At 35.0% G+C, this 11,431-nt stretch overlaps 1 protein-coding gene across 1 annotated transcript; it reads right to left on the minus strand.

Annotated features, from left to right (window-relative positions):
* Positions 1–6,567: 6,567 nt before the first annotated feature.
* Positions 6,568–7,528, minus strand: LOC143030090 (uncharacterized). The gene is made up of 2 exons (XM_076193294.1): positions 7,195–7,528; positions 6,568–6,688 (listed from the first exon to the last, which is right to left on the minus strand). Exons 1-2 carry the CDS (start codon positions 7,424–7,426, stop codon positions 6,657–6,659), a joined length of 264 nt encoding a protein of 87 aa, XP_076049409.1. The 5' UTR covers positions 7,427–7,528; the 3' UTR covers positions 6,568–6,656.
* Between the last annotated feature and the right edge of the window lie 3,903 nt (positions 7,529–11,431).

Here is an 11,431-nt window from a genome sequence, read left to right on the forward strand (position 1 = left end):
ACCCAACAGTGTAGGACATGGTGCATATAATTATTGGATTAGAAACAGAAAAGTTAAACAAGGGGGTGGAGTTATGTTCCTGAATAGGGAGGATATGAATGTGAGGAATGTTATATATGGAAAGAATAGAGTAGAGATGATTACGATGGAAACAGAGGACAGGTACAAGAACAGCAGGAAGTTTGTGGTAAATTATGTGCCTCCTAAAACGGCTTCGTGGGAAGAGAGAGAACACAAAAATATGTTAGAAGACACAAGGATAACACTAAATAAGGCAATGGAAGACGGAGAAAGAATAATTATAATGGGTGACTTTAATTGTAAAGAAATCTGCTGGGAAGAGATGACAGTGAAGGGTGGAGACAACCTATGGGGAAATGTACTACTTGATATGATTATGGAACATACAACAAAAGATGTAGCGAGTTAAAAGATAAAAGGGATTAAGACTGGATAAAATGAAAGAAAGACAAAAGACCCTACAACTGGAAAATATATGCTGGTTATAGAAATCAATATGTACAAGTGCGCAGAGAAGAAAAGAGAAATTACGAAAAGGATGTCATATAAAAATGTAAAGATCAACCAAAACAATTTTATAAATTTGTAAACAACAAATTGAAAAACAAACAAGAATTAGTTAAACTACGACAAGGAAGAATAGAATACACAGAGGAAATAGAAATGGCAGAGATTATGAACAAGCATTTTAAATCAGTGTTTACGCGGGAGAACACACAACTTAGAGATGTCGAGTGGGAAGGGAAAGTCTCCCCTATGAAAGAGATAGAAGTAACAAGGAATGAAATAATGAATCATTTGCGTAATCTCGATGTCAGAAAATTGCAAAGTCCAGATGAAATGGCAAACTGGATTTTGAGAGAATGCAAGAATGAATTAACAGACAAAATACATAGTATAAGCAGTTCATTGAAAGAAGGAAAAGTTCCAGAAGATTGGAAAAGAGCAAATATAGTACCAATATATTAAGGGGGAAACAAGGAAGACCCTACTAACTATAGACCAGTCTCTCTTACAAGTATGGTAGCTAAAATTTGTGAATTATCAAAATTAGATGGGTAAGGCATTTGGGAAAAAATGTACTAAATCCAAGTCAATTTGGATTTAGACAAGAAAGATCATGTATTTATTTTGTATTTTACGGGAAGGGGAGCTATGCTTGTGGTGTCCTGTCTTCATATCTTGTATTATCTACACTGTTTTTTAAATTTGTGTATCATTTTTGCACACACCACATTTCCATCTAACTTGTTCCAAATGTCTATTACCCTGTGGGGAAACCTGTTCTTTTTCAGGTCTCTTCTATAACTGTCTTTCTTGATTTTCTTTCTGTGTCCTCGTGTATCTCTACTATCCCATTTTATTACATCCTCTCTATCAATAGTTTCTATGCCTTTCATGATTCTATAAATAGTTATCAAGCCTCCTCTCTCTCTTCTTTGCTCTAATATCTGTAGCTAGGTCAAGTTTTGCTAGTCTCTCCTCATATGATAGTTCTGAGAGTGTTGGTGCCAATTTCGTAATTGCTCTTTGTATTCTTTCAAGTTTTGTTACACATTTCTTTGAACTTGGTGACCATGTTGTCACTGCATACTCTAATTTTGTTCTTATCAAAGGGACCAATATTTTCTTTACCATTTCTTTGTCCAGGTATGTAAATGCCACTTTGTTCTTATTAAATTATAAGTTTCTCAAAAATGTTTGTTTATATGTTTCTCAGGGGACATATTATTCATAATAATGACTCCCAGGTCCTTCTCATTTTCTACTTTTTTTTTTATTTCTTCTTCCAATTTATATGATCCCACTATTCTTTTTTTGCTTCTTCCAAATTCCATTATACTACACCTCTTAATATTGAATTCCATCTCCCACTTCCTACTCCATTCCCATACTTTATAGAGATCACTCTCAGGGGACATATTATTCATAACAATGACTCCCAGGTCCTTCTCATAATCTCATTTTCTACTTTTTTTTATTTCTTCCTTTCCCAATTTATATGATCCCTCTATTCTTTTTTTGCTTCTTCCAAATTCCATTATACTACACCTCTTAATATTGAATTCCATCTCCCACTTCCTACTCCATTCTCATACTTTATTGAGATCACTCTCAGGGTACATATTATTCATAATAATGACTCCCAGGTCCTTCTCATTTTCTACTTTTTTTATTTCTCCTCTCCCAATTTATATGATCCCACTATTCTTTTTTTGCTTCTTCCAAATTCCATTATACTACACTTCTTAATATTGATAAACTGGAAGAACTAAAGAAGGAGAATCAAAACCTAACTAAAGAAAAAGAAGAATTAAAAAGACAGTTAAAAGAAGTAAAGGATGAGAATGAGGAATTAAAGAGGAATAATAAAGAGAATAAAGAGTCCATAGCAAAAGAGGTAAGTGGTTGGAAAAAGTACAAGAGAACAACAAAATTGAATTTAGAGATATAATGAAACAACAGATGAAAGAACAAACTAAGGACACAGTTATTAAAGTGATGAGGGAGAAGGAGAATATAGTAAGAGACTTACCAGATATGGAAAGAGAAGATAACTACTTTTATGGATTTAATGAGGGAGATGACAACCTCCCCCGACTAGTAAATCTAGAGGAGAAACTAAAAAAAATGAATGAAGCATGGGAGGTTAGTTTTAACCAATTAACACTAGTTATCCAAAGAGTTGATAAACTGGAAGAAATAAAGAATCAAAACCTAACTAAAGGAACAGAAGAATTAAAAAGACAGTTAAAAGAAGAAAAAGATGAGAATGAGGAATTAAAGATGAATAATAAAGAGAATAAAGAGTCCATAACAAAAGAAGCACAGGGTTGGAGAAAAGTCCAAGAGAACAACAAAATTGTATTTAAAGATATAGTGACACAACAGATGAAAGAACAAACTAAGGACACAGTTATTAAAGTGATGAGAGAGAAGGAGAATATAGTAAGAGACTTAGAGGACAAAAACAAATGTATAATTATATTAGGGATGGAAGAAAAGCATAATCCAGATATGACCACAAGAGTAAAGGAGAAGGAAAAGGTAAACAAAATATTAGTAGTTCAAGAGGATGAACAAGAAACAGGGAAAGAAATTGAAGAAATATATAGAATAGGGAAATACAATACAGATAAGACCAGACTAATTAAGGTTAAATTTAGGTCACAAACGACAGCAGAGAATATCTTAGCAAAAACAGGGACCCTAGCAAACAGTAATCAATATAAACAGGTATGAATAAAAAGAGAAATGAATAAAGAGGAAAGAGAGGATGAGAAATCAAAAAGACTAGAAGCTAAGAATAAATGAGAAAAGAACAGAGTCAGAAAAAGAGAAATTCTATTGGAGAGTAGTGGATATGAAAGTGAGGAAATGATTCATAGCAGAGAAAAATGGAAAGGAATCAGAAAAGAAGATGGAAGTATCCTGAGGGCACATAGAACATCCAACTCCCTGGTTCGTCATCTAGACAAATGCGGAAACCTACCTGACTGGAGCCGCGTGGAAATTCTACACGAGGGACTTGAAAAGAAAATGAGAAAAACTGTGGAAGCTGCACATATCGCCACCAGGGAAAATAACAATGACAGAGATGGATTTAAATGCCTTTCAAAAACAGCAAGTGTCTTGATAATTAAATCATTAGCCGAAGAGAAGACCTGACACATCCGCTCACAGCTGGCCGGGTTCCCCCTCGCTGCGAGTATAAGACTTGTGATCCCATTGTAATGCAACATGTCCTCTGAAGAAGACCAAGTTGGTCGAAACGTTAGGGAAATAAACTCTATTCCCAACACATCTTCGTTTGCCCTTCCCCACCCATTTCTCTCTCATTTGTCTGAAATATTTTTTAAGTATATATATATATATATATATATATATATATATATATATACATATATATATATATATATACATATATATATATATATATATATACATACACACACATACACATTTTCCTGATCGTATTTGTTCAAAGTCCATATATATATATATATATATATATATATATATATATATATATATATATATATATATATATATATATATATATATATATAACACATTTATGGAAATAATGTAAAAGAGACCAATAAAAAACTACTTACATTTTCAATAAAGAAGCTACCCCATTCTAACAGTACTAATTTCTTTCCTTTTTCAAACAAGGGTGGATGGAAACACAATAACTGAAAGTATAACTGAAGAATGCAAAAGAAAAAAATATATCAGTTAACACATGTAACCCATAAGAGGTCATGGAAATTGACATACTGACCTTGTTTACTCCTTAGAGTTGGGACATAAAAGAAAACAAACAACTAACTCAACAAATAATATCAGTGATAATATTTAGAAAAAAGCGCTTGGAGAAAGGCAAACACCTATGAAGTCCCAGTAAAATTAGAGTCTATGGCCTCCATTGTTTGTGGTACATGATTCAAATGATTCATGGTAAATACTACTCCATATTGGGTTACAACCAATGCCTCTAAATAAGATATCCAATTCTTGAAGGGGGAGAGGTGCAAAGAGTTATATACACATATAAACAGAGGAAGATTCCACCAGTAAAGTACACACTACACATAAAAATATACATGTGTATCTAAATATTTATCATTTTTTTCTATGAAGGATCTTCCCATGTAGAAAGTGTCAACCCAGGTAACACCAAAGAAAGAGTAACTAAAAGACTGAGAGAAATGTACTTGATGCCACAAGAATAGGGCTATGCTTTTGATAAGAAAAAAAAGTATATACATATAAAAAATGGGATATATATATATATATATCTATATATATATATATATATATATACATATATATATACATATACATATATATATATATATATATATATATATTTATATATATATATATATATATATTAGTAAATTTAGGGAGCAGGTTTTCTTGAAGACATTTTCTGTTGAATAATACAACATACTTGGTGTTAGTAATCTTCTTTTTAATACTTTCAATTCTTCTTGCTATCTTTTCTGTAGGGGGAAGGGAGAACACTACATTACTAAAAGAATCCATGGTATCTATGGAAATAAAAACAAATACATACATAACTTACAACATTTCACCTATACTTTAGGTATCTTCTGGTAATTTATTTTCAGAATTTACAAAATGTGATTATATATGACACTACATGAAATGGGAGAAGTGCTCTTAGTTTCTCCTCGGCACACCATGGGGTGCCCCATATAGCTCTAAGGTTCCACACATATTTTGTTGTATGTTGTATTTCTGGCTGAATATGTCTTATCAATACTGCTTCCATACATTTTAGTTTTCTTTTATTGTTGTTGTTTGCCAGTATTGTTGTGTTTTCACTCAGGTCCTCCCGTGAAATGTTAATTTTATGTACTTTTGTGGTGTGGGATTGTATTGCCCTGTTTTGCCTATGGTATGTGAGTCTCTGTGATAAAGTTTAGGTTGTGTGGTCAATATACTTGTCATTACAAAGTGAAGAGTATATTGGCCACACAACCCAACCTTTATCACAGTGACTCACATACCATAGCCAAAACAGGGCAATAAAGTCCCACACCACAAGAGTACATAAAACTAGCATTTCACAGGAGGACCTGAATGAAAACACAATAATACTGGTGAAAGACAAGAATAAAAGAAAACTAAAATGTATGGAAGCAGTATTGATAAGACATATTCAGCCAGAAATAAATATACAATAAAATATGTGTAGAACCTTAGAGCTATGTCGGGCACCCCACAGCGTGCCAAGGAGAAACTAGAGCACCTCTTCCATTTCATGTAGTGTCATATATAATCATAGTTTGTAAATCATAAAAATAGATTACTAGAAGATCCCTAAAATATAGGCAAAATGTTGTTAGTTATGTATTTGTTTTTATTTCCATATATACCATGGATTCATTTGGTAATGTAGTGTTCTCCCTTTCCCCTACAGAAAGATAGCAAGAAGGATTGAAAGTATTAAAAAGAAGATTACTAATGCCGAGTATGCTGTATTATTAAAAAAAAAAAAGAAAAAAGAAAAAAAATATATATATATATATATATATATATATATATAATATATATATATATATATATATATATATATATATATATATATATATATATATATATATATATATATATATATATGATGAAATAAGTACCACACTCTACCAAAGTATACATGGGTATATAAATATATATCCTTTCTTCTATGATGGATCTTCCATGCAAAAAGCACCAACCCAGCCAACACACAAGGGTTCACAAAGCCCCCAAAACCAAAGGCTTAGGGTTTATTTTTTTTCTTATTCTCTTTACATATGTTTTACAATACACCCACCCACAGGGTATCCTTTTTTAAACAACTCCATTTTTTCCTACAAGGACTTTCCATATTCAACTAAGTATAAAATCTCTTGCTGTGAATGCAATACAGGGAAGGACATTTTTGTCTTATTTCATTCTTTTACCTATAACCTTAGCATAGGAGTGGTAGCTCATCGCTGTCACGGATTTAAAAGTTACAAATTTAGATGCAACAGATTTGAGAAGAAACTAGTTTCCTTTCGAAGGTGGTGATGAGCTAATCATGCTTGTATAGTTTACTGATTGAGATGCTTGCCCTATCACTGTGTGGAGGTCGACTGGCAACTACCACCTGAAAAAAAGAGATAGAATTATACCTATTCTGCATACATGTGTATATGCCAACTTTGATAGATAAAGAGAAAGAGTTGATATGATTACAGTATTCAGATCACTAAAGGGGATAGACTGCACTGACAGAAGAGATCTCCTGATTAAAGATGGAAGGGATTTAAGAGGTCATGGGAACAAATCAAGAAAGACCACTTGAAGAAATACAGTTTTCCATATTGATGCATAAATACTTGGAATATTTTAGGAAGTAATATAGCCCAAGCTTAAGCAATGCATGAGTTCAAATCTAAATTTTCTTCTGATTGCATCCTCTTCAATTTCATTATGCTATAGATTCTGGTTGAGGTAATACTATGTACTTTCATTTAGAAAAAGTGTTCACACACTGAAAGACCCACTTCAGTTAAGAGTTCACCTATCTATTGAATAAAATCACTTGGCACCATTGTAGACAACATTAACCTTGAAAAGGTCAAGACAATTCAGGAATAGACTACCACACACCTGGGTTACTGCCAGGAGTATGGATGTAGGCATGCTTGTTCCATGACTTCAACTCGCAGAACCTCTTGCCACAATAGTCACACTGGAAGGGTTTCCTCCAGGTGTTCCTCTTCAAATGACGAACTAGTGAACCTGAGCGTGTGAAGCACTGGCCGCAGATATGACAAGAAATTTTTTTGTGTAGATGGGTGTAGACATGTTTCCTTAGTGACTCCACAAGTTTAAAGGCCATATTACAAGTGGAGCAGATATGTGGTCTTTGGTAGCTTTTGTAGGTATGTTTCGGAGCAGAGGCTCTTGCAGGAGCCTGAAGAATTTCATCTCCAAGGCTGGGTTCATGTGTGGCAAATGAAGGAGGCTGGAAATGATAAAGGAAAGAAGGGATGATCATGAGTATGTACAAATTTGAAGATGAAAAAAAAAAAAAAAAAAAGCTACACTGGTATCTTTATGTCAACCACCTTTTCTTATGTAACAATGCACAAAATTCTTAGTCAAAATAAAAACCCATCACCATTCCTATTGTGAATATTTTCCATACCAAGTGGCATTTTTTTTCTTACAGTAGAATATTGCAAAAAGATCTAGATACTATTTTTGCATGGAACCAAGAATGGGAAATAAAGTTCAGTACCAAAAAATACAAAGTACTGGAAATGGGCTATAGTGGCAAAAGGCCATCCTTAAACTATTCCTTGGGAAGCGAACCCATAACAAAAGTAAAAGAGGAGAAAGACTTGGGAGTATTGATAAAAGACAACCTGTCACCTGACAGACATATCAGCAGGACTGTGGGAGAGACATATGGATTACTGCAAAAGATTAAAGTGGTGTTCCATTATATGGATGAAGAGATGATGAAAAAAATAAGTGAATTCCTGATTCGTCCAAGACTGGAATATGCTTCAGTAATATGGTCCCTACACAGAGCAAAGAATATAAGCCAGATTGAGATAATACAAAGGGCAGCAACCAAATTGGTCCCCAAACTGGCAGATAAACCATATGAGGAAAGACTAAAAGCACTTGGATCTACCAACTTTGAAAGATCTAAGAGAAAGAGGTGACATGATTACAGTGTTCAGGTCAATAAAGGGGATAGATTGCTTTGATGGAGGAGATCTGATTAAAGATGGGAGGGCTTTAACACAGGGGTTCTTAACTTTTCTATCTTTTTGAGTACTGAAGCAAAGAAACTCTGGTCAAGGAAACACCCTCTGAAGGGCACCTAATGAGTTATGTTTTTCAATGGACATGTAATATACAATAAAAAATTCTTTTAAGAGGTCACGGAAGTAAATCAAGAAAGACCACATGTCAAAACGATGTGAAGAAACAGTTTTCTATATAGAGATGTAAATATATGGAATAGTTTAGAAGTGATATACCCAAGTTCAAAAGATATATTGATTCAAATCTAAATATGATATTGTAATTGGAAGTCAAAGATATAGATTAACTTGGAACCATACATGAATCTGAGTCTATGTATGTTTGAAAATTAGAGAATAGGAGATGAGACACAATGAATGTTTCTTCTTTCTTGTATACTACAATTAGGTAAATACTGGCACCCACCTAACTATTATATTCACTTCTGTAGCACTCTCATTAGAGGTGATGAATGATACAAAGTAAGCATTACTGTTGTTATAATGCATGTTGCTGGCACAGACTATATAATTAGCCCCCATACAGATCAGACTGTTCTGACAGATGCCTGAACTGAAGTGGTTAAATTAATTCTGATCAAGATACTTCTCAACACAAATTACAAAAACATTATATGGCACTAGAGATGAACTGGTATTATTACTGGGAGACTGATGAGATGCAATCTTCACAAAGTTTATCTGAGAAGAATTGAAAGGGACAAACGTAATGGATGTGAAAGAGGTGAGCATGTTCTTTTCCTATACTAGCCACCTTGCTTTGTGGTGGATAACATTTGTTTTGGATTGGGGAGGCAGACCAAATAAATTCTTGCTTAAACAAATACCACCACACATAAGAACAGAAGAGAAAACACAACTGAGACACAAATCCTATCTATCTATGTATCTACACACCAAAAGGCTTCTCCCTCACAACTCAGGTTGCCAGGCAAATTATGCATCCACCTTCCACCCATCCCACACCCACTTGTTCCCCTTCCCTTTCAAAAAATATTTTGATGCCTTGTGGATTAAGGGCCATCCCTGTCCCCCACCCACTGCCTGGGTCAGAAGCAATGCAGCAAATCACAGCACATTGGCCCCATTACTTCATTTACATGATGACCTCACTCCTTGCCCCCTCATGAAATAAGGAATACTTAGCAATAGCCACAATAATACCAAGGTTTCACCCTTTCATTTCTGAAGGGGTTCAACACCAATATAGAATAATATGGAAAAAATTGTAAAACAATGTTTAGATAAGTTTTTTGCTACCAACAAGGAACCACAAATCTGAATTGAATCCTCTTCTATTAATCAAAGTAAAATGAATACCTCCCAACAGGAAAGAGGTTAAACCCTCTCCCTGCAAGTCATACCACCATTTTTTTTTTTATTCCAGTTGGGAGTGGATTTATGCCTTTGACTTTGGTTATCTCCTTTGTAAGGAGGAAAAAGCTATTGGTATATGTGTAAGAAAAAAGAAAAAGAAAGAAAGAAAAATTATATTCCTACCTGCCTTAGATGAATCCCAGAGGAAGTCATGAGAGGCTGGGTTGTGGGGGACCTAGGTTTGCTAGGTATTATGCCAGTGAATGTACCATTTAACTCTTCACTAGAGCAAAGTACCACATCTGCTTCATTAACAACATCAATAAACTCTTCTTCAATGTTACCTGCATGTAGACCTACCACCACTTCTTCAATGTCCAGGACTATGTCTTCAGGGTTGATCACTTCCTCTTGAAGGGTAGAAATACTTCCTTCCTCATCATCTGTTCCTCCTACTCCTACCTCTTTCCCCATCTCTTTGACCTGGACATTTTCAGAGTACCCTTCTACTTCATTGGGCCACATCTCAATTTCTGGCTCCAATTCTAATCCCTTTATCTTTGTTATACTCAGTTCTCCCTCTACTCTGGCCATCTTCCTATTCCCTTCTACTTCAAAAAAGGTTTCTGCTTCAACTTTGACAATTCCATGTTCCTTTGTCAATTCATCAGGACTAAACCTTGATTTGTCTTTCACATAACTAATCCCAGCCTTCTTTCTAACCTCATCATTAACATTCTGACCAAATGTCTCACCATGACATCTGAGGACACTCCTTTCATCTCTACCACTGAGCCCAGGAGACCTGGTAACATCTTTAATTGTTCTTTTTGCTGAAAACATTGTTGAACTCACTGAGTTGACCTGTCCCTCCTCTTCTCTGTTCTCTCCCTTCAACCAAGAGGACTGAGTTGAGACCTGGTTTTTCCCTGGCAACCTCTGCTGATCCTCTGCAAGACCCTGACTACCACCCATACTATCCTTTTCAAAGCCTTCAGAATAATTTGAACAATCCTGATAGTGTACAGATTGAGCTTGTGACCTGACAAAATACCCTACATTAGCTTGATGTTTGCTACTACTTTTCTTCAGCACTGGCAATGCTGCAAGATCTTCACAGGACCTTAAACCATTTCCTTCATGATCATCTGATGGGATCATGGGAAGGGGGGTGCCAAGAGACCTTTGGGAAAGGAAAAGCACATTGAGGAATACTATGAAATCCTCAGCTTAAATTATGACAATAATCAATTAATCAATCCAGTGCCCCAGATATCTTCCAAAAGACCCACATTCCCCAATTAATCAGCCACCAAAATAGCTCATAAGTCACTCAAGGAAGAAATATTATGATGTTTAAGTATGGTAATGGTGAGGCACTGTAAGATGAAGTGTTTAGAGTCTTCTGGTTAATAGTTGCATCTGGGGCAGTCTGTTTTCACTATCACTACTGCTGCTACTACTACCACTACTACTACTACAACCTATCATCTATCTATATGCCAAAAAGGCTTCTTACTCCTTATAAGGGAAGTAGACAGCCAAAGCATGTGTCCATCTTCCATCCATCCCACACTCATCAAACACTTGTTTCCCTTTTATTTTAGTTCCCTGTGGATGATGGGCATCCCTGTCCCCTGCCCACTCCCCAGGTCAGAGGGAATGCAGCATGACACATCACCACTTCATGTACATGTTGATCCTTCCTCCTTGTCCCCTCATGCAGAAATAGAGAAGCTGAAGAGATG

The sequence above is a fragment of the Oratosquilla oratoria genome, chromosome 1 (assembly GCF_046742065.1).
Source record: "Oratosquilla oratoria isolate Oo_2021 chromosome 1, ASM4674206v1, whole genome shotgun sequence".
Taxonomy (NCBI): Eukaryota; Metazoa; Arthropoda; class Malacostraca; order Stomatopoda; family Squillidae; genus Oratosquilla; species Oratosquilla oratoria.